Below are 24,881 nucleotides of genomic sequence, written 5' to 3'. Positions count from 1 at the left end.
TAGTCTGTGTGAGTATATACAAGTCACACCCTCCCCTGACCCCGCCATATTTCAGGCAAGAAGTAATAACAGCATTTTCAACCAACACAGACAAGAAATAAATTAGGTGCCCAACCATAGCTCTGTTCAAAGCCACTTGTTGTCCGTAATACCCAGTCCATCCTTGTATTGGTCATGTTTTTTTATGGTTGGGTTTTTGGGTCTGCCTCCTGCCCTTGGGTAGAAGTGCCTGCGGAAGGTGACTGTGTCCATTCTGTTCTCAGTTTTTCAGCCTTTAGCACAGTGCATAGTTCATAGTAGACATTTGGCTAAAACATATATTTAAAATAATCTTGGGGTTAATGGAGCATGTATGAATAAAAAGCCATAGAAAATCATATAAGTTAGTGGGGGTGGTAAATATCAGGTTGCAGGAGGTAAAGTAGGTACCAGAACAGGCTGTGATAGGCAATCGATTGTGGGTCTGGAAATCTGGGTTCTGGTCTGCATTCATACACCAGCTATCTTTGTAAACCTGTGGAGTTGACTTGACTTGTCGGGACCTCTGTCTTCCAAAACGCAGGAAATTAGACTACAGGTGATTTTTAGGTCCATTCCATAGCTAATTTGTGATTCTATAACTCTGACTTCAGAATTTCAGCTGCAGAAGCCCTGGAAACCACTTTTATAGTCTGCCATTTAGGATAGAACGAGACCATTCAGACTGGTTGACCTGAAAACCTAACATCCATTCTTCTCTAGGGAGTCTTCTTGAATCAGAGATGGAAGAGGAAATTAACCTTTACTTTCTAGGCCTTCATGTGCTTTGCATTGTGTGCCTCTCTCTATGGGGCTGTTAGGAATAGTGGAAGACACTAGGGCTTTGGGGTCAGAACTCTTGGGTTTGGTTGCTTTTGTACTGCCTGAGAAGCTGATGGGTTTGGAGGGGCTAATCTTACTGAATATATTTTCTCATTGGTAAAATGGGAATAATTATAGTACCTCCTTGGGTCTACTCCCTCTGCCAGGGGCGAAAGTAGGCACATAATGTAAAATTTTGTGGAGTCGTGAGAATTGTCACCTCTGACTTGACTGTTTTTTAAGATTTTGTTTTTAAGTAATCTCTACACCCAACAAGGGCCTTGAACTGACATCCCAGAGATCAAGAGTCACACGCTCCACCAACTGAGCCAGCCAGGTGCCCCTCCCCTCTGACTTGACATGGTGGATAGATGAGAGTTGAGGAGTGTATTCTCCTCCTGCTTTGTTAATTGTGGTCTGAATCTTGAGTTACGTCGCTGATGGCGACATGATGGTTCCAGGGGAATTTAATGACTTGAGATGAGTAAACAGTTTCAGGCATAGATCAGATCCCTAAGTAAAGGTCAGAGAAGCATTGAGAATATTAAAGTGACAGGGAAACAGGTGATACATATGCAAAGTCAAATCAGTATATTCCCTGTGCTTTTCCCAATGTCATGGTTCCTAAACTGAAGTTTGCAAAGTGCTATGTTTAAAAAAACATATAAAATGAGGTTTTTTGTTTTTGTTTTTGTTTTTTTTTTTTTACATCTGTGGGCTATTGAATTTATTGCTTAATGTAAACATCACAGTTCAATGCCTGCTGTGTGGTGCTCTGTCCTTGGGACTGTGATAATATTGCTGTTTAGAGATGTTCATAAGCAAAGGAATTGACTTTCTTGAAGTTGAGTTGACAGACTAAAGTGGGATAGTGCTATCAAAGTGCTATTTTACATATTTCTCTCAGAAGGGAAGAAAGAAAATCAATTCTCATAAGAGATGAAACCACTGGTGCGCTCTGTTTAGGTGAATGCCATTGTAGTTTGATCTCATAATGTATTATACGATGTTTCTGAAACACTTTTTATTTTGCTAATTGAAATTTGTGATTCAAAGAATTAATTAAAAACTGAAGATTGGAAAATGATACTGGTATCTAGTACATCTCCCAGTTTAAATCTGTTCGATTGATGTATTATTTTTCAAAACACAGTGTTCACTTGAGAAACGGAATTGTAAGGAACAGCGAAGTAGGTTGTGTAAATCAAAGTGGCTCGGAAAACGATTTGCTTAACAAACTTGTTGACATGATCACTTCTTGCTAAGATTTCATCTGTGCTCTCCCTCGGTCCCTTTTCTTGTTCTCAAAAGGTTTTAAGATGGGCTGAAATAATATATAACTTAGCAAGATGAGTAAGTTAAAACACAGGTGAAGATACACACATGAAAAGCACAGATAGAACAGCTGGGTAATTCTTTCTGGTGGGGGGCACTTCTGTGCAGCACAGCAGCCAGTGACCTTCTAAAACATAAGCGAGATGCTCCACATGATCTGCTGCAGTCCTACGGCCTCCCCTTCTCCTCACCCAGAGCAAAACCCAAAGTCTTAGCAACGCCCTACAGGCCCTACCACCTCTACTCGCAAGTCTCTGATCCCGGCTGCTTCTATTCCACTCGATCCACCTTGGCCTGTCGCTGGACCTCAGGTGCTCCGGGCATCTTCCCACCCAGCGAGCACCCTTACTTTGACCATGGCCTCTGCTTGGGACTCACTCCAGATATTAGCTATCATGCTCACCCGTCCATCAATCCCCACCCTCCAGGTCTCTATTCAAAAAGCCAGTCTTCAGGGAACTGGGGGTGGTCTCCAGCTGCCTTATGTAAAACACCATGCTCACTGCTTCATTCCCTTCCTTTTTTTCTTCCCAGCCTCTATCACTCCATGATAGATCTTTTATATTTGTTTGTTTTCCTTCCACTAGATTCTAAGTTGCATGAAATTACACACTAGTTGTTTCCATTTGTCCAGTGCTCCACATAAAAGGCACCACGTAAATATTGGTTGAAAGAACAAATGAACAGCAGTCTCTGGTATTTAGTTTAAAATAAAATAGAACGAAAAAATAAAGAATACGTGCAATTAAGCGTTTTTATTGTAAAAGCTGAATAAGATCCTATTAAATGTTACTCAAGGTGAAAATGCTAAATGGAGTCCATAGCACTTTGACAAAATTGAACGCTTCATATATGAAAAAGACCCTGAGGGGATAGCAAACGTCATCTTTTTAAAGACTCTTTTCTATATACAAACTAATATGCTAATTTTTTTTAACATGGCTACCTCTGAAGGTGATTCCTAAATAATGAATTATTCGGCCTCTTAACTATATCCTAACTAGCATATTCAACTGTGTCTATCAATCCAAGCCTTTCCCTACCCTCTCTTCTCTTTTCTCTAATTCCTCATTCATTCCCAAGATGTGGCACATGCATTTTAAAGACCCATCCAGAATGCATGTGCCCTAGGGCCAAAGTTCATTAGTTCACTGGGATCAGCCACAACAGAGGGTAAAGGGAAATCCAATGTGAGGTTTGTGCAGCAACCAGCCCCATGAAGTCTTGATGGAGTTTGGACCTACCACAGTTGGTGATGTTGGGCTACACAGGCTTTACCTCTGATTTCTAGGGGTTGAATGAGAAAAATATAACAAACTATGTTTTGCGGGGTTCCCAGGGTTCAAGCAGACTATAGGCCAGCCCAAGTGCACTTGATGGTACTGCAGAGAACCTAACAACATCTCTCCAGGTTTCCATCTCCCCAACTAGAATGAAACTTCTGGGGGGCAGGGATTTTGTCTGCCGTTGTGCCCAGAGGCATACCTGGCACATAGCTATTTAACACGATTCTTTATAAAGAGGATTCTTGTCACAGAGGGTCCTGTTTAATAGAGGCCCTTCCTCACTTGTTTATACAAGCAGGACGTACATGGCTGTTTCTTACAGTCTCATTAAATGGAAATATGCACATTCATTCTGGGTGGCATAACCCCAAATGAGTGTCAGCAAAATCAACTAAATGGGCCCCACTATAATGTGGTCCAAGATGGTAGCTTTGTTGTGTCTGACTCATTCTGTGTAGTTAGAGTTTAGAATGCTGGGGAAAGGAGGGCTGCATATTCTTCATGCTGTGGTGAGCACGTGAGATGTCTTTTCTCTATATGAGTAGTGTAGAATAGAGGTAAGAATTCAGAGGTGCCATTCAGAAGGGTCAGGTGAATAGCCATATACTTTACCAGTCAACCAGCTAAGAGAAAGTAGAACTTGAGCTGAGCTAAGGTGACAGCTAGCAGCAACATTCTTAGTTAATGAGTGCCTTAATGTGCCAAGAGCTGTGTCAAGCCCTTTTCATCCACCATCCACCTGCATCCTCCCTCCCTCTTAGCCTCATACTTGAGAGAGGACTCAAGTAGCTTGGCCAAGGTATGGCACTGCCATGCTGCCCAGGAGAGTTCAAATTTGGGTTAGGCTCTACTTCCATACAGCTGTGCCTCATGCATGCTGAACACCCTATAGCGTGAGAATCACAGCCGGAAATAATTGTAAAGCAGTACAAGCCAAGTTCTCCTCTGAACCATAAAGAAAAATAAGATAACTCAGTAAAATTGTAATCCGTTTAATTTCCTTGCAAACCATTTGTGATGAAGTACACATGCAGAGATGTTTGCGAATGAGGTGACTTCCTGTCTGGCAATTTCAAGAACTAGCACTGCTAACATTTATTGTACACTTACTCAGTTCTGTGCATTGTTTTAAGTGCACATATGAATGCTTTTAATTTCCACAATAACCTCAGGAGATAATATTATTACTCACATTTTGCAGGTGAGGAAATGGGCCTAGAAATAGTTAATTGTCTTAATTAGGATGATAAGCGTTGACTTTCCTAACCACTGCAAAGTTAGTAAGAATCTGGTGATGACTGTCTAAAAGATAGAACTCTATTCTATCAAATTTTAAAATGTTGTTTATAGGTTTGGGTTTATAAGTAAATAAAATGCTGTTTTGAAATAAAATCGATTCGGGTTTTGCTCATTTGGTTCCTTTTCAGATGGAGGCAGTAGAGCAGTTAATTAAGATTACAAGCCTAGTCTATGCAATTTGTTAATTATTCATTTTCATACCTATGGTTTTTTAGAATATTTAATATCAAGAAACAGAATAACTGAACATTGTCTTCATAACAGCATGTCACTAGTCAGTCTCTTACTCTTTTTTNGTTCTATTTTATTTTAAACTAAATACCAGAGACTGCTGTTCATTTGTTCTTTCAACCAATATTTACGTGGTGCCTTTTATGTGGAGCACTGGACAAATGGAAACAACTAGTGTGTAATTTCATGCAACTTAGAATCTAGTGGAAGGAAAACAAACAAATATAAAAGATCTATCATGGAGTGATAGAGGCTGGGAAGAAAAAAAGGAAGGGAATGAAGCAGTGAGCATGGTGTTTTACATAAGGCAGCTGGAGACCACCCCCAGTTCCCTGAAGACTGGCTTTTTGAATAGAGACCTGGAGGGTGGGGATTGATGGACGGGTGAGCATGATAGCTAATATCTGGAGTGAGTCCCAAGCAGAGGCCATGGTCAAAGTAAGGGTGCTCGCTGGGTGGGAAGATGCCCGGAGCACCTGAGGTCCAGCGACAGGCCAAGGTGGATCGAGTGGAATAGTAGCAGCCGGGATCAGAGACTTGCGAGTAGAGGTGGTAGGGCCTGTAGGGCGTTGCTAAGACTTTGGGTTTTGCTCTGGGTGAGGAGAAGGGGAGGCCGTAGGACTGCAGCAGATCATGTGGAGCATCTCGCTTATGTTTTAGAAGGTCACTGGCTGCTGTGCTGAGACAAGGATGGAAGCAGAGAGATCTCGGTGGCAGAGATAAGCATGGTAGCAGTAGAGATGGGGAAGTGATTGGATTCTGGATATGTGTATTTTGGAGGTTGGTTTAGAGGAATTGGATATGGAGTGAACAAAGAAGTTCAGAATAATGGTAAGGTCTGGGACTTGACTAGCTAGAAAAAGGAGTTGCAGTTTACTGAAAATGGAAAAATAGTTTTATGTCCATAGGATCAGTGTGACTGTGTAGAAACTGTAAATTAGAGAACTTGTGTGCTTGAGTGTGAAAAGGTCTGGAGGTGAAGTTGGAGAAAATAGTGAAGAAGGCTGCAAGTTGAATGTTCATTGAAAGTTAGGATATGCCCTTTTATAAAGAGATGATGGTGTTCCTGGGGCCTATACCCATAGAAGAATAAACCCATGGTCCATGTTTGGAGATAGGGGTGGGAATGGCAGAGACACTAAAAAAAGATCAAGACTTCTCAGTGATTTGCCTTTATCTGTTTGTTCATTCTTTCTTTCATTTATTTATTCATTCATTTAATTTATTTTTTTAGAGAGAGAGAGAGCGAGCGAGCGAGTATGAATGGGAGAGGGGCAGGCAGAGAGAAAATCCCAAGCAGGCTCCATGCTGTCTGCACAAAGCCCTATATGGAGCTTGATCGCCCAAACTGAGAGATCATGACATGAGCCAAAATCAAGAGACAAGTGCCTAAGTGGCTGAACCACTCATGCGCTCCTACCTGTAGTTTGTTATTTTAAGTTTTTTTTTTAATGTTTATTTATTTTTAAGAGAAAAGCAGAGTGTGAGGGAAGGAAGCAGAGAGAGAAGGAGACACAGAATTCGAAGCAGGCTTCAGGCTCTGAGCTGTCAGCACAGAGCCCAATGTGGGGCTCAGACCCATGAGTCATGAGATCATGACCTGAGCCATCCAGGCGCCCTGTTCCTACTTTTATTTTTAATTCATCTTCACTGATGGTAGAAGCCGCATTGTGACAGTGATGGGTTCTTCTCTTTTTCTCAGCCTGATCATTGTAAAACAGCCAACAGTAAATGGAGATCATAAATTCAGAAAAGAAATGTGGAGTTCTGGTGATAAGCTTCTCGATATGACTGAGAATTTTGGAAACTCTGCCCCAAATCTGCATCAGACTTCTAGTACTTATATTACAGTTTCTGTACACCTTTTGTTCTAAGAGGCTTTCATGCTCCCTGTGATAAACCGCTAACAACAGCAGTTGTTTACATGTAAGTGGTATGTTTGGTCCCTGTCTATCTGACTTTGATGTTTCGTAATATGCCAGTGGACTTCTTCAAACTGTTTTGTGGTTCTTGAGACTACAGGAGGTTGAGAAAACTAACCTGAAAATTTTTGAACAAATGGAGTCCATCACAAAACAGTACTTGCTATTGGTGAATGAAGTAAGGTTGTATTTCTGGAGCATGTGTGTTTTCCCAGGCTAGTTTTGGCTAGCAGCGGGCTCGGTAAGTAGGCCACAAGGGAAGAGGGCCACCTCTCTAGGAGTCCATTGTCTGTTAGTGAGGAAAATTAGAAGTGTGTGAAGCAGGCGTGACAACTACAGGCTTTGATGTTTGGTTTAAAGACAAGCTCTGTCATTAGTTGAGCCTCTTGTAGTATGAAGACTTGGAGAGTTTGGAAAAAGTTGGAAAACATTAAACAGGAATCCTTTAAAGGGCAGTGTCTAAAGTCATATGTTTGATGTCTCCCACGAGCTCTAGGGTGTGATGAAGTATTTGTCAATGGAGCGTAAGTGTTTGAATCAGGACAAAAAATGAAAAATAAATCACAGGGCTGCAGTGGACCATTTTGAGAAGCTTTGACTAATTGTAGGAAGAAAAGTAGAACCCCTGACAACCCAGCAAATTTGGAAAAATGATCTATTTAGAGAGAGCCCTGTTGGGATTGTGATTTGAAATGAAGAAGGAAATGGGATCTTGGAACATGGTGCTACGCTTACAGGTTTTTCTTCTTAGACTGTGTTTGAAGCATTGACAGCCCTCGCAGTTCACTGACTCCATTTTCCCAGATTTAAAGTAATACTCCTCTCTTGAGGTTTTGGTTCTGATTAGAAATGCTGGCTTATGGACTAATAGCTCGTGGCTATATATGTGATGAAATAGATTTTTTTGTTTTCTTACACTTTTTCCTTGATTTTTCTTCTTCTCCATTTGTTTCATCTTCTAGGGCTTTGTTTGGAAATATGTAAGGAAATCACATAGTTCTTATTATCTTTCCTTTGCTTATTTTTCCATCCTCTGTTACTTTGTGATACAACAATCTTCCCCAGAGAGAGCAATTGTAATTCTGCGAGCTGAAAAATTTAACTTCAGATGAAAAAGAAGTAGCGGAAGTTGATGAACCTTAAACAATAAATATTTGTATTTTATGCAGCTGCCATTAGTAATTAGGAGAAAATAACAAAGTGGAATGGACTCTAAGTCACTCAAATATTCTAAGGGGCTCTGGGTGCATTGACGGGATCCAGTAGCTAGCTAGTAGGGAACGTTTTGTTGAATGTCTGTGGCACATTGCCACCTTGTGGCTGCAAGTTTTCCTTTTAATGCACAAGCACATTTCTCATATTAAGTCTACATGATAGAATCTTATTTTACATTTTCCCTATTATTTGTAATTCTTTTTTTAAACTTTTTTAACATTTATTTATTTTTGAGAGACAGAGATAGGGCACTAGAGGGGAAGGGGCAGAGAGAGAGGGAGACACAAGATCCAAAGCAGGCTCCAGGCTCTGAGCTGTCGGCACAGAGACCAGTGTGGGGCCAGAGTGCATGGACTGTGAGATCACAACCTGAGCCAAAGTTGGATGCTTAACAGACTGAGCCTCCCAGGTGCCCCACTATTCATAATTCAAGGTGATAATGAAAGATCTGAGACATCTTAAAAGGATACATGTAATACGGGGTAGGAGAATTGAAGAGAGTGTTCTTGTTCTTAGAAGAAGGCATTTTGACGTTTTGGGGGATGAAGATTTGTAATGTCTGCAACTAATTCTCCACTATGTGGGGGTGGGAGGAGAAGACAGAAGAGAGAGCACAGGTAGTATGGCGAAAGGCGGTCATGGGAATAGGTGCTGGTTGTACTCTTGTTAAAACTTTTCTGTCGTTGCAAATTTTGTCCTGAAATTTTTCAAACTAAAAAAATAAAAAAAATTGGCGAGAAAAAAGAAAAAAAAACAGAGTTAAGGCATAAAATGGAGCCAAGAAGGAGGCAAAAATAACTTCTATATTGTATAATGATCAGACCACATTTGAACCACTTTCTGCATTTTCCAGTAGCTGATGGGTCACTGTCCAGGGTTCTCTTGCTCCAGTTTGGTGTCCATAAGGACTGAAGCCAAAGTATCTAAAATTAGATAGAATTCCTTCATGGAGGCTGTCTGTCCTAAGTAGGACACTGTTGTAATGAACAGCAGACTCAACAAATAGCTTCCAAAAGTGCAATCTGGAATCTTTTCCCTACTGATCTGGCTTGATCCTGGAGTGGAGGCGCTGCTAGTTTTTTTGTGGATCTCTCACAAGAATACTAAGTGGCCATGAAGTACAGTAAAAAAAAAAAAAAGAAAAAAAAAAAAAGAACCGGCATTGACTTTGTTGTGGTACTTACTGACAAGTGCTTGAAACCCAGCTGTTTGGGTGTTACTAATGAATACAGTGGGCTTGGGGGAGAGTTGGCATCTTGTAAGAGCTGAGCCAATAAGGTCTGTTCCACCTCAATGTGCTTGGGAGGAGTTACTCATAGGCAGGGTTAAATTTCTCTCTGTGCCATGGTTTTGAATATGCTGCAGTACCTAGACAGACAAATGGATGATTTTGTTTCTGAATTCTGTTTTCTTATAAAAGAGATCCATGATAGCGCTAATCTGCAAAAATTCAAACAGATACAACCAGATATGTGTTTCTCTACCCATGAAAACAAAGCAAAGCAAATCTCAGTGAAGCATTCCTAAAAATGCTCAGATTTGAGCAGCTCTACTGAAGTCTTGTCTGAATTTAAATTTCTACAAAGTTTTCTTCTGTGGCATTTGGAATGTCCATGAATACCTTTTGTACTTCTTTCTTGTTCTTAACGACTATCTGAATATAGGTATATGCATATGAATATTTTTGTCCTGGATACCCACCTAGATACATATATATGCATATATACTCTGATGGTGAACATTTTAGAAGATGTGGCCCTATTCAAGTTTGAAAGGTTTTCTTAGAAAAGGAGGACAGATCTTGAAATAAGTGTTGTGACACAAGGGATTCTTTTGTAGAAAGCTGTCTCTTGAAGTGATTTTAGTTTCTCTGATTCTTGTGACAGATTTTCTCTTAAAAGGCTATAAAGTGATATAGGGATGTATTGATTTGCATTAAGGGCTGTGGTGCTTGGAAACTTCTTCCCTGTGCTCATCTGTGAGCACCAGAAGCCTGTGGATTTTCTTTTGTGAACAACAAAAGAAGTGATCTGTTGATTTTCTGTAGAACAATATTACTCATTTTTTAGAGGAATCATGGTCCACAGAAAGATGTATACCTTCCACAGTGACTCAGGACACACACACACACACAAACACACACACTCACACATACACATTCATGCATGTAACTTAATAATTTAATCAGACATTTCATGAAACTGTGCTTTTCCTTTATTGGAATCTAACAGCTTGTGCTATATTTTAAAAAATCCTGGCTAGAGCTGCTACATTTGGTTTCATGACCCACTGATTTGTTTGGACTCACACCTTTAAAAAAATTTTTTTTAACATTTATTCATTTTTGAGATAGACTGTGAGGAGGGGAGGGTCAGAGGGAGAGGGAGACACAGAATCTGAAGCAGGCTCCAGGCTCTGAGCTGTCAGCACAGAGCCCAACGCGGGGATTGAACCCATGAACAGTGAGATCATGATCTGAGCTGAAGTCGGACGTCTAACCGACTGAACAACCCAGGTGCCCCATGTGGGGACCCACACCTTAAACGTCATTGCAGTTGAGATTTTGCGGTATGCCAGAATGTTCTCCAGATGTAGGACACCACAGTGAAATCCTGAACTCTCTAAAGTAACCACATTGGGAACAGGCTTGGGAGAGAGGGATTTGGAGAAGGATAAGAAAGGAAGAACATGGGGCTGGTGGTGTTGAGTACATCCTTATCCTGTGATGCCCCTGTGTTTGTCTCCGCAGCTTGACCACATACTGTCACCTCCGCCCATGCCATTTCGGAAATGCAGCAACCCAGATGTGACTTCTGGTCCTGCAAAGTCACTGAAGTTTAAAAGACAGCTGAGTGAGGACGGGCGAGAGCTGCGGCGGGGAAGCCTGGGAGGAGCTCTTACAGGTGAGTCCCAAATGGCATACGTGTGAGAGTAGGAATCGCCTGACACACTGGCTGGTCCTCACAGCGGGTGTGAGAATCGGCCTGCTTCAGAATGGGCCTGGCCCTCTGCAGACCCTTTGGTGAAATCTAATCCAAGCCAAAAAGCAGTAAAATTGAGGACTTTATTTTATTTTATTTCATTCTTTGAAATTTTTATTTAAATTCCACTTAGTTAACAAACAGTATACTATTGGTGTCAGGAGTAGAATTCAGTGGTTCATCACTTGTATTAAAATGCCCTGTGCCCATCGTAACAAGCTGAATGGATGATGGGTATTAAGGAGGGCACTCATTCTGAAATTGAGGATTTTACTGATAAAGTTTTATTTATTGAAATATAATTTACATACAACAAAATGGACGTGTTTAAGCAGATGTATGTATGGATTTTGGCAAATTTATTTATTTTTTAAAAATGTTTATTTATTTTTAGGGAGAGAGAGCAGGGGAGAGACAGAGAGAGAGGGACACAGAGAATCCCACGCAGGCTCTGCACTGTCAATGTAGTGGCTCAATCTCACCAACCGTGAGATCGTGACCTCAGCTGAAATCAAGAGTCAGACACTTAACCGACTGAGCCACCCAGGCGCCCCAATTTTGGCAAATTTTATATACCAGGGTAGCTACCACCGCAATCGGGATATAAAACCTTTCCTGTGCCGTGCTTTTTTTGTCTTTCCCGCTTTCACCCCTCATTTCTTGGCCCCTAGGCAACCAGCAATTTGCTTTTCCTCACTGCAGATTAGATTTACCTTAAGAATTTAACATTCATGGAATCAAACAGTACATGTTCTTTTGTTTCTGTCTTCTTTTGCTCAGTATGTTTTCAGGATTCATCTGTGTTGGTGCATGTATCAGTAGTGTATATTGAACTTAATAAGGAACTGCCAAACTGTTTCCAAAATCGTATCATTTTACGTTCCCACCAACAACAGTTGAGCAGTCTAATTGCTCTGCATCCTTGCCAACTTGTGGTATTGCCAGTCTTTTTGCTTTTAGCCATTTTAATCGATAGTCATATCACATGTGACTAAGGGATGTTGAACATCTTTGAGTGTGCTTACTGGACATTTGTTTATTTTGTGAAATGTCTTCATATCTTTCATCCTGTTTTTTTTTCTTTTCACCCATTTCTCAGTCAAGTTGTTAAATTTAATTTAAAAAATTTCACATGCAGAGAACACACAGATCACTTGTATTGACTTGAAAGATAGCCAGCCTAAGATAATTTAAAGCAGTTTTAAGGAACTCACCATATAAATTTTTCATTTTATTCAACTTTAAATCACAGAAGGTTATGTTTCTGTTTCTTTCTGAGTGCTTTTTTCTGTGAATATACTTATCTTTGGAAAAACTGTTTTTTATTTTATTATTTTTTAAAATGTTTGTTTTTGAGAGAGTGAGAGAGCAGGCACATGTGGGGGAGGGACAGAGAGAGAGGGGGAGAGAGAGAATCCAAACAGGCTCTACAGTGTCAGAACAGAACCCGATGCGGGGCTTATTCTCACAAACTGCGAGATTGTGACCTGAGCCGAAATTAAGAGTTGGACACTTCACTGACTGAGCCACCCAGAAACTGTTTTTAAACCCCAAAGCAGAGGTTTTTTTCTGTATATGACAGTACAGTTTTCTCTGCCAATTCTTAAATGGTCTGAAAAATAAGTTGAGCTATTCACATGTGGGTTTTTTTTGTTGTTGTTGTTGGAGAATTATGGATTTTGACTTCTGGGAAATAAATTTCTGGGAACAGCAAGGATTCTGACATAGGCTCAGTAGAATCTGGAACATGTGGCCCAGTGTGGCATACTGCAGGGTGAAATTGACCTCAGGCCAAGGGGAAGAAATTCATCGAAAACTGCTATACTTCACTAAGTTTAGGCAAATGTTTGTACTTGAGTTGTACTGGTCCTCTGTGAATGCTTGTGAGGATATTTTTCTTTGCTTTCCTGTTATAGATTCAGAGTGTTTGCTTTTTCAAGTGGGAGACCCTAAACATTATTTAGTCCAACCCTCATTTTGTAGGTGGAGAAATTAAATCTTAATGGTTAAAAGATTCATCCCTTTTCTTACTCATTTCACTTAGGAAATTTACTTACTTCGGTTACACTCTTTTTGACCAGAAGGAGGGGCAATAATGATTCTCTCCAATTTTTGCTAGAGGAGTAGACTTAAAGCTTTAAAACAGTGCAGGAGTATAGCTTTTGATACAGATGAGTTACCTGAACATGAAATTTGGCGTACACCTTAAAATTCCGGAGTTGGTTCCAGTTTCATAATCTCCATAGCTCCAGCAATTCTACTCTTAAAAATTTAGTGTGCTATGTATACACTTTATTTTATTTTATATTTTTATATGCTCTTTTTTATTTTTAGATACACTTATTCTATATAATGAAATGTCAGGTTGTGTAATTTTCAAAAATGTTTATTAGGCCTTAAGAGAGAGAGCTTATAAAAGAATTTCATGAACATCAGTTTTTAAAAACAGTTGTTTGTAAATTTTGTTAGAATATGAAGAAAACATTCTAATTGGTCCTCTAAATAGCTCAGCTGAGGATTTAATGAAAGAATTTTTACAAAACACTTAGCCCAGTCATGGGCGGCTATGAGTTCTATGTGCAGCATGAATTGATTTGGTGTGTTTGCACTTGAGGAGAACTTGGGCTTCTGAGAATCAGTTTGGATCCTTTATCAGTTGAGTTTCTGCCTTGTGTCAGGCACTGTGCCAGTATTGGGTTGGAGCAGAAAGAAAACATCATTTCTGATCTTGAAGAAAGAGTTTGCACTAGTTACAGGCAACTATGAATTATCACACGCGATCTTACCTTGGGATACACTTGATGCTAAACTTAATTAATTCAAACTGGTTTTGCCATCAGAAATCTGTACCTTCTATATTTTGTCACAGCAAGATCAGCCACCTTCCTATTGCTTAGCTTTGTTTTAAGAAAAATCTCTTTTCTTTGGCAATTTTTTTTTTACTGCTTTCTTTAAAACAAAGATTCTTTGAAGGCTTATAGCTTGAAAATTTTGCCGCTCAATTATCCTTGGTAAGTTACATTAAACTCCGCTTTTTGAGAGGAAGATCTATGATGTTTTCATCTATTTATCACTAATAATAATGAGAGCTAACTTTGAGACCTTACTATGTAGCTTGCACTGTTTTTAGGGAATTACATACATTTATTGACTTACTTGTTCTTAAACATTTTTATCCCCCTGTGAGGGAGGCAGTCTTATCCCCATTGTGCAGATGAAAACACTGAGGGACAGATAGTTAAACTGAATTACCCAAGATCATGCTGTTCACAAAGAGTAGAGCAAAGATTTGAATCTGAGTGTTGTGGCTCCAGAGTCCATTCTTATAAAGTCCATTCTTATAAATACTGCACTATTTATAATGCAGTAGGTACTCGGTAGGTTTCTAGTAAACTCCAGCAAGATTAATTGGAGTGAATGCTAGGTGGGAGAATCTTTGCTTATTTGGAATCCAGGGCTGACTCAATCCATAGGGATCCTTGTCCCTTAATAACAAAAGTAAATTAAAACTAAACAATTAATTAATAATTAAACTATAACACATTTATTAACCCAGCCATTCTGTTGCTCAGATTTCATCATAAGGAAATAGTTGTGAATGTATGCAGACAAATAACAATAGTTATATTTAGATCAGCACCATTTATTATAATTAAAATTGGATATCATCTAAATACCTGGCAAAAGATATTGGCTAAACTTATTATATACATAAAATGGAAAATAATTGTAAGCATTAAATATCTTGTAATAAAAGAATATGTTGTAACATTGATATAAGGCTCACAATCTGTTTTTAATGTGAAATCCCATTGTTGAATGGGCCTGGCTTGCTTCACAGGTCTTGCTATAAATGTAATGAAATAATTGTATTTTAAACAAGGGGGCAGAAGATAGTTCCTAGAATGATCATTGACTGGGTTCCCTTTATTAATGGGCACAGGAAGGATGTTATGCCCTTCTTTTATCCCCTGCGATTCAGTCCATGAGACATTTTTTGCCACTGAGTTTTCCTGAAGCATTAAGTGGTTTATCATTTGGTGACAGTTTTCTCTAACTACAAACTTTCATTGGCCAACACGTATTTCTTTTTCACATTGTTGCAGGTTAGCTGGGTTTTGGATAATTTTGTCTGGACTCTGCTAGGATTGGTTCTACGATGCTGTTTGAGTCCAAATTTGCTCATTGTGTCTGTCTTCTTTCTTACACCAGCAGCAGCTACCCAAGGCATCATGTAGTGGTAAAAGACAGGAGCATGAGGGTGCATATCCATTGGTTCAGGTACCTTTCAAGCCTCTGTGGACATCATGGCTGCTCATTTTCTGTTGGTCACAGCAAGTCACATGGGCAAGCCCAGAGAGTCCAGGGATAGAAGCATGCTCTACCCACATGAGACCGAGGCCAAGTGGCAGATATATAATACTATTGCAGGGGAGTAAAGAATTGGGACCAATAATTCCGTTTGTCATAGTTAGCCTCTCTCTCCTTTTTTAAACAATCCTTACAACAAAATATTTGCATTTACCTTCTCATTATAGCAGTGATATCTGTTCAATGTAGACAAATCAGAAAATGAAAGGGAAAATATCCAGAAGCTCTTAACTCCACCATCCATAGCTACCCATCGTTGAACTTTTGGCATTTTCTTTCCTAACTCAAATTTGGGATTATCTAAGGGGATTCGATTAAAGGGGAAAAACTGTCAGTACTTTTTTTTTTTTTTTTTTTTGCCAGGGCTAGCTTTTAAACAACAAACACAGAGTTGACTGTATTCAGCCCTGTCTGAACTTTCTTTTTCATTCTTTTTTTTTTTTTTTTTTTTTTTTGTTTTTGAGGCTAAAGCTATTTTCTCTCTTCATGGCCTACAGCTTGCTAAATAGGCACCCAGAAGCATTATATAAACGCTGAGCTTTGGGAACCTCCTGATGGGTAAGAGGAGTGTTATTCCAACCATTATACAGACCCTTAAGTCTAGGCATAAGCTTTTGGTAATGTGCCTGACAGTTCACAGCAAAGAAGCTGCACATTGAAGGACAGAACCTCAGAATCTTGAGTGCTGGCTTCTTGATATGCAAAGGAGTGTCCTGAATCCGGGTCCTGAATTTCACAACTGTGATACATATTGAAGCCATAATGGTCAGAAGAGGCAGGATTCTTTTCCTTGTGAAGAAAGTTGTGTTTTTCAAAACATGCTGGCCTGTTTGGAATATAAAACAAAGGAATCTATATATGTTTATAAGTTGCATCTAATAATAATAAACCAACTTTGTAGATAGTATAAACTAGAATTTGTAACACAGAATCGTGGTCTTCTATCTTGGGGGAAATAATAAGACATTTTTCTTTCTTGGACTATGGTGATCAGTTGGACTAACATCTGAAAACATTTTTAAAGCATTTCAGAGTGAATTTTACTTCAAGACGGGAAAGAAAAACAAACAACTCTATCCTAAAAAACATTTTCTTTCTTTAAAATGAATGTGGAGGCCATTGTGTTTCAGTGCTGTGTGGAGCTTAGTGGGTTTCCCATCCTAGAGGCCTCCTTAACTTACTGAGTGAAACCAAGAATTCACATTAAAGTGAATTTACATAAAATAAGACCTTTTTTAAATGGGTAGCCTTGGTATTTAGTAAATACAGCATCTAAATGTTCTCCTTGATGCCTCAGATTTCTTTATGTTGATAATTTCATCCAAAGAATGCCTGTACAATGCTGACGTGTGTCCAAATTCCATAACAAGCAAAGCAAAACCTATCAGTGGCTTAACACAGTGCTCATTCATTTCCTGCTCACATACATATTTTTGGTTAGCAGGCAGCTGTCTTCCTCATGCTGAGTCAGGGCCCCACGCTCCTTCCATCTTCTGGTTTTGTTCTTCCCTGTGGCCTTAATACACAGTGCTCCTGGATGATGGAAGTAGAAAAACAGAGGAGAAAGCTTTCCATTTTCTTAAAAGTCCCAGCCTAGAAGAGACACATTCTTGTTGTCCATTCACATTCTTTCCATCAGGATTCTGTCACATGGTCTCAGGCAAATGCCAGCCTGGTGCTGCTGCTGGGGGTGGTGGGCGGTTGGCAAGGGGACTAGTAGACTAGTATGGTCCTTGCTGGGCCATTGTCTGTGTGTACAACTACACAAGAGTCAGTGGCAACATGGCACTTAATGAGTTGGGAAAGCCTAACAGAGACATAGGTCTTAATAAATAAATAGAATGTGGTAATTTCCATTTGCTAACTGGGTATGCCAAGACTGTGGAATCACAAAAAGGGAGAGTGGTATTTTGAGAAGGAAAGGATTGGCTCCATGTGGGGAAGATGACCAAAAATGATTATTAGATTCGGCAGTATAGTCCCTGGTAATCTTGGGGACAGCAGTGAAGTGGGATGAAAAGCTAGGATGGAGTGGGTTAAGAGCAAACGGTAGTTAAGGAATGAGAACAAACGGCAGTTAACTCTAGTGGGTAGAGAGTTGAATGTAGATAGCTCTCTTGAAAAGTGGTGCTGCCAAAGGGACTAGACATTGGTGGGAGCTGGAGAGGTTTGAGGGGTCAGAAGGGTCAGAAGGAGACCTCTTAGTGTGGGGTCCATCTGTTCATGTTTGTCAAGTGTTGAGAAAGGTACTGAAGAAAGCCGAAGTGAAGCGCTTTGGCTGGAACCTGGCAAGGTATCCAGAGCACATGTAAGAAGGCTGGCTTTTTTTGTGGGAGAAGGGACTCTTCCTCTCTTATCATAGGAGGAAGGAGGCAAGAAAGGATGCAAAAGTGGGTCTATATCATGGAATACTATTCAACAGTATAAAGGAATGAACTATTGATGGGGATGACAGCCTGGGTGAATTTCCAGGGAATTAGACTGCATAAAAGAAAAAGGCATGCTGTTTAATTCCATTTGTATCTACCATTCTTGAAGTGACACATTTGTAGAAGTGGAGAACTGGTGAGCAGTTGCCAGGGCTTTAGGAGGGGGAGGAGGGAAGGAAGGAAGTGTGGCTCTAAAATGGTGACATGAGGGATCCTCTGCCGATGGACATGTTCTGTATCTTGACTATGTCCAAGTCACTGTACTGATGTTTATTGTACTATAGTCTTGGGAAGCATTACCATTGAGGAACATTGGGCCAAGCGTATCTGGGATCTCTCTGTATTATTTCTTTCTACTGCATATCAATCTCTATTTATCTCAAGAGAATAAATGTTTCATTTTTAAATGTCCCTTTTCCTGCTGTCAATAAAATTGCTTAATAAAAAGTAGGTAGTTTAATAGATTCAGTAGCTTCACTTTTCTCAATGCATTATGAGACCCCTGGGTAGCAGTTGGGAAGGTTATATGGGAGTCAAGTAGAGAAGGAAGTCAAATGGCCTTGGAGAACAGGAAGGGAGCTGTAAATGGGGTAGGATTGCTTCAGAGCATTAACAGCCCATTTAAGATCTGAGGTCATGAATTGAACATGAAGGCTATTGACATGTTTGAGGAAAAGGTAAGGCCCAGTGAAATGTGTGTACTCGGAACAGTACTTCCACAGAACCTAGATAGCAGAGAAGCCTGGTTGAGAGTCATGTGGTGAGGATAGGGCAGTTGGGCTGTATAAGAATAAGTGGAGTTTTGGTGCCTTTGGTGGAATTTCTCAATGGTAGAGCCAAAACCTGAAGGGTTTGGAAGGAAGACTGGTAGGGGGGCTCTGGGCATGTGGTTATGTTGGGGACTGAGCCCTGGGTGAGGTGAGCTGGATTTAACCAGGCTCTGAAGGATGAGTGCAGTGTTAGTGTTTTGGTACATGGCAAAATTTGAAACTCTTAGAGGGCAAAGATATTTGCAGTTATTGTAAAAGGTGCTCTTTTGTGGTACTTTCAGTCTGGGTTCTTGGCTCTTGGATAACAGAGGAAAAAAAATGCCTGATTCACCGATAATTCACACTTAAGTTTGTACTGGTTTAAAAACATCCTATTTCTATTTGTTTTGCTCTTTGTCAATACTTAAAAAATCACCAAACTAGACGCTCCTGGCTGGTTGGGTAAGCATCCATTTTTTGATTTTGGCTCAGGTCATGATCTCACGGTTCATGTGTTCGAACCCTACATCAAGCTCCATGCTAAATAAATAAATGAATCAATGAATCAGTGAGGCAGTGAATCAATGAGCCAATGGATAAATAAATCTCTCTCTCTTCTTCCCTCTTTCTCTCTCTCCAGGCTGAAGGCATATAGCTGGGAATATGAATTTAAGTTAGTTTAGTGTTCTTTTTTAGAACTTGTAAAATTGTGTAGTTCATCAACAATTGTTAAGGAGGTTGGAGGATGTCTACCCATTTTTCTGAGTCACCAAGCAATCAAATCCATTAGTACCTTCTTCCTGGTGAGAGTGCCTGCTTTTAAGTAGTCTTTGAAACCACTGCTGTCTTCATGGCTCCTATGTCTGGATGTTTTGTTGGTATCTAGGTGTTCTAATTACAAGGTGACTCTTGTGGTATATTTTTGTTGTGCAGTCTCTCCTCGTCAGAGTAGGCATATCTCCACAGACTTGAACTTGATGGGACATGCAGCTGTTAGCCACTTCCTTTGGCAGGTGCTGCCTCCCATTGGCTCTCTGTCAGGAAGCCTTCTGGTGTGGCTTGTCTCCCATGCCAATGGCCTATCCATGAGTCATTGCTCCACCTTACGCAGTGATCACAAGGTGGGTCCCAGGCCCTGGGTCACCTGCTGCCTGGGAACTACTATGTGGCCACCTTATTCCGAGCCAGGCTGCAGAGACCTATTTGAAACTCAAACACATGCCTCTTTCAGGCCTTTTGCACTAAGAAAGCCTTCCCAAGGCCTGATGAAGTCAGGCATGCTGGGAGAATTAGTTAAGGGACTATTCTAAACGAGGACTAGAAGAATCAAAAGTGTTTTTCTTATACCGGGAAGCAGATGAGAGACTAGGATGTTGGCTTTGAAGTGGTGTGGGCTCCAGAGAGTGCTGGGAGCCATGCTAGGTCAGCAAATCTGGCTCTTCAGAAAGCCGTTTGACAATTTTGTACCAGATAGAAGGACTTCAAAATTAGTTCTGAGTGTTAATTAAGATGTTGTTGATAGAAGACTCAGTTTCTCTTAGGCTTTTTGAGGTGCCTCCTGCAGAGCAAAAAGTAGCTTGGGCCTTAAATCGTCGTTGACCTAGAATTTCAGGGTTGCTGGGGTAAGAAAATCAGCTGAGTACTTAGAACTGAACCATTCTGACTTGCAAAATAATTTGGCCTCCTTGACCTTCAGCTGGGCATGGTGGATGTGGCAAATCAAATGTGGTAACATCAGAGTTTTTGCTGGTATTATTTTATTTTTTAACGTTTATTTTGAGTGGCGGGGGGGGTGTAGGGAGAGAGGGAGACCGAATCCCAAGCAGGCTCCACACTGCCAAGCACAGAGCTGGATACAGGGCTTGAACTCACAAAACCATGAGGTCATGACCTGAGCCAAACCAAGAGTCAGATGCTTAACAGACTGAGCCACCCAGGCGTTTCAGTTGCTGGTATTATTTTAGAAGTTGTATTTGTTCTGGCACCTCAGTGACTCATTTGGTTAAGTGTTCAACTCTTGACTCTTGATTTCAGCTCAGGTCATGATCTCATGGTTTATGAGTTCAAACCCCACTTTGAGCTCTGCACGGAGAGTGAGGAGCCTGCTTGGGATTTTCTCTCTCTGCCCCTCCCCGACTCATGCTCTCTGTCTCTCTCCCTCTTAGAATACATAGATAAGCGAAGATAAAAAGTTGTACGTGTCTAAGCATGTAAGGAGGCTCTATCAATGAGGCTAATGAAAAAACATAACAAAAACAAACCAAAGATGCGTGAACATTTAGATTCACACAGCACTAGGCTTCCTCACTCACCCTTTTAGTCTCTGTCTTGCCCTCTTAATGTCTTGCCCATATTTTTGTGTTCTAGTGTGGTTCTATACATAACAGACTTAGGTTATTCCTGAGAAAAGAATGAATTTATGGAATCCATGTATCAAAAATTCAAGTTGTTGTTTTTAAAAAAGTGTTTATTTTTGAGAGAGGGAGCATGGGCGGGGGAGGGATAGAGAGAGAAAGAGAGAGAGAGAGAGAGAGAGAGAGAGACTCTCCAGCAGANTTTCCCTCTCCCCCACCCCTCTGTCCGCCTTCAGTTTGTTCTCTGTATTTAAGAGTCTCTTGTGGTTTGCCTCCCTCCCTCTCTGTTTTATCTACTTATTCCCCCTTTCCCCTTTNGAGAGAGAGAGAGAGAGAGAGAGACTCTCCAGCAGACTCCTTGCAGTCAGCACAGAGCCTGATGAGGGGCTCGAATCCCTGAACTGTGAGATCATGACCTGAGCCGAAACTAAGAATAAGACTGTCAACCAACTGAGCTACCTAGGTGCTTGAAAAATTTAAGTTGTTTGTTCTTAAAACTCACTTTAGAAGAGAAAGTTGATTTCAGTTGGAGTTGTTTGGTTTGGTTTGGTTTGGCATTTTTATCAGGGGGTTGACTTTTTGAAGTGGGATTCTCATATTCTTTTTTGTTTTCTCTCTACTGATTTTATATTTTCATGCATCCCCGAAAATTTGTTTCCCTCTGATAGGGTCGACCGAGGCCTAGAATGACTGGACATGGTTTTCCTACTCTTTATGCGTCGTGGACTTTCAGGTTCTGAAAAGCGTGCAGATTCCACGCTTACCTTCTTAGTCCCGTGTACGTATCATCTATAAAAGATGAATTGGTTTCACTTCCCTGTGACACTTTCGGTATATGTGAGGAAACCGCAGAAGTTGAATTGACAATATTGTAGTTAAGAACGTGAAATATAAATTTAAATAATAGAAAATCAGTATGGCCTGTTAAATCCCACACACAGCACTCTTGGAATGTGTAGGGAGGGGGAGATGAGGTTGGCGAGTGCAAGGGAGATGGTGGGTGCTGCCATTTTATACCAGCCTGGAGTACATGTATGCAGTTGGATTTGGGTGACTGGCTCTTCTGGTGCCATTGTCTTAACATGTGCAGTGAAACTGCTCTGCAGCTGCACACAGGTGCATGTGAGGTGCTAATTGCTCATGTGGCCAAATCCTCTGGATAACACAGGCGTGGTTGTGGGGTGTGAGGCAGTAGCATTTGGGGGATGCATAATTTTAGCTCCCAAGATGAGACACGGTGAGTCTTTGCAGAGACCTTTTTCCCTTCATTTTCTCTCTTCACACATAAATACTTTGTCCACTGTTGAGTGGGGGAGCCCAATGTCCTGCCTGGAGCATTCCAGTGATGTCCCGTCACCTGCCTCTGAAACGGAGCACTCCAGGCCATCCATCTCTTGTTTAAAGCTCATTTTTGGTAGCTAATCAAAGATCAAGAATGTAGACCTGTTTTTAACTTCCTGGGTGGAAATGGAAAATGAAGCTGACTGTATGTCAACTCCATAGTAAAAAGAGTATAAGCAAAGGAATGCAAATGCCACCAACCGAGAAGTTTAAAGATTTATAAAAATTAGTGTTTCTGATATATTAATGACTCCGATGGTGGTAGCCTGCATTTGTCATTGTCATGTTCCATTGTCATTCAAGTACCTAATCAACGCCTATTGTCAGGGCTACATTTATTTTCTGGTGTCTGCGGAGCCAGATCATTTCTCTATTCTTTGACAGTACTGTGTCAGGTGCCCTGCATCACACCAGGGCCAGAAGGGAGAGCTTCAGGGTAAGCCCCATCCTTGCTTTTAACCCGTTGCTGACTGGCTCACTGCTGGGAGTGAGACTTTTGAAAAGAAAGTACAGTATTATTTAAATGTTTGTTTCTCGCTTTCTGAATAAGACCAGAGGTTGGAATCATTACTACCCTACATGATTAACCCTGTACCAAATTAGGTTTGGAGGATTTTGCATGAGGTAGCTGAGTTACCAGCTTCCAAGTCCCTGTGAAAAAAAGGCATGTATGTATGTTAAGTAACATACATGGATATATGGTGTTTATATGTATGCATGCATGGCTGTGTGCCCTTGATTTTTATTTAGTGTCTCATATTGTAGGATGCTTCTGTGGTTTTGGCTTACATCACTCTACAGGACAGGAACAATTATGTACGTCAGGGCCCTTTTTTTAAACCTCAAACAAATTTTGCTGGGCTCAGAACAAGGAAAGAGGGGTTAAATTGGTCTGATAAATTTGAATTCTTTCTTTAGTTAAGCAATGAGAGCTGGGTCACCCACTGTGTTTGCCTTGGTTGCCAGCAATCTCAGTGCAAAAGCATTTTGTTGTTCTGTTTTTGCTTCATTACACTAGATTGTGGCTGCAGTGGTGTATATAAATAATTTAAAAAATTAGGGGGGAAATAATACACACACAGACTCATAGCAGTGAGATGCCTACTTATGTGTATAAGACAGCGAAGTGAAACTCACCATCCTTTACTACATTCAGATTCCATTCCAGACACCTTCATATCACTTGCTGATTCTTCAACAGCCCTACTGTAACTCTCTCCTTTCATCTTCTATTACTTTCTTCTTACAGGATGGATCACTTTAAATTTTCTATTATTTGTGTACCTATCATCCCTTTTACTAATTTATAAATTCCTGAGGACCTTTTTCTTGTTTCTGTAAAGCAAAGTTTCCTGCCTTGCAAATATCAAGTGCTCACTAAATAGGATAGCCAGACAAAATGCATGACCCCCAATTAATAATGTCACATAGATAGCTAATACCATTTTTAGTATATGTATGTCCAGTCTGAAATTTGGGAATGGATTTAGTCATCTTCTATTTTTGCAACATCTGTCAGTAAATACTGGAATGGTTTTGTGCCTAGGCCTTCTCAGCCATACTGTCTTTTAGGTACATGCATGGTATAATAGGCAGGGGGTTAGAGGCCTTACACATGGATGTCAGTACAGTATCGTTTTATAATGTTTTCTTTGATCCTCTGGCTGCTTAGTCACCTCAGAGATAGGACTGTCTCTGTGGACACCCCCAAACAGACCTGGTATGTGATATCCTCTTTGATGTATGCAAGTCGCTATGCAATTACCTCATTGCCATTCTTTCAACAGTTATGATCCTCTCTGTAGATTCCAATAATGGGAGGTTAAATGCATTTAATGGGACTACTAGAAGAAAATGAGCAGACACTCTTTTTTTTTCTTTATATATTTATTTATTTTTAAAATATAATTTATTGTCAAATTGGCTTACATACAACACCCAGTGTTCATCCCAACAAGTGCCCTCCTCAATACCCATCCCCCACTTTCCCTCTCCCCCACCCCTCTGTCCGCCTTCAGTTTGTTCTCTGTATTTAAGAGTCTCTTGTGGTTTGCCTCCCTCCCTCTCTGTTTTATCTACTTATTCCCCCTTTCCCCTTTCCCCATGGTCTTCTGTTAAGTTTATCAAGATCCACATATGAGTGAAAACATAGGATATCTGGCTTTCTCTGACTGACTTATTTCACTCAGCATAATACCTTCCAGTTTCATCCACGTGTTGCAAATGGCTTGATTGCATTCTTTCTCATTGCCAAGTAGTATTCCATTGTATATATAAACCACATCTTCTTGATCCGTTCATCTGTCAATGGACATTTAGGCCATTTTCATAATTTCGCTATTGTTGAAAGTACTGCTATCAACATTGGGGTACCTGTGCCTGTATGTATCAGCACTCCTGTATCCCTTGGGTAAATTCCTAGCAGTGCTCTTGCTGAGTTGTAGGGTAGCTCTATTTTTAATTTTTGGGGGAACCTCCACACTGTTTTCCAAAGGGGCTGGACTAGTTTCCTTTGCCACCAACAGTGC

At 40.5% G+C, this 24,881-nt stretch overlaps 1 protein-coding gene across 1 annotated transcript in view; it reads left to right on the top strand.

Annotated features, from left to right (window-relative positions):
* Positions 1–24,881, top strand: part of LOC144239518 (microtubule-associated serine/threonine-protein kinase 4-like) — a 199,299-nt gene that overhangs the window by 138,684 nt on the left and 35,734 nt on the right. Inside the window, exon 3 of the mRNA XM_077773602.1 lies at positions 10,878–11,031. Coding sequence (XP_077629728.1) covers positions 10,878–11,031 — 154 coding nt within the window. The remainder of the gene's footprint in view (positions 1–10,877; positions 11,032–24,881) is intronic.

Source organism: Crocuta crocuta, unplaced genomic scaffold (assembly GCF_008692635.1).
Source record: "Crocuta crocuta isolate KB4526 unplaced genomic scaffold, BGI_CrCroc_1.0 scaffold383, whole genome shotgun sequence".
Classification (NCBI taxonomy): domain Eukaryota; kingdom Metazoa; phylum Chordata; class Mammalia; order Carnivora; family Hyaenidae; genus Crocuta; species Crocuta crocuta.
Note: the sequence above shows the minus strand (reverse complement) of the source record. Positions and strands in the feature narration are given on the sequence as shown.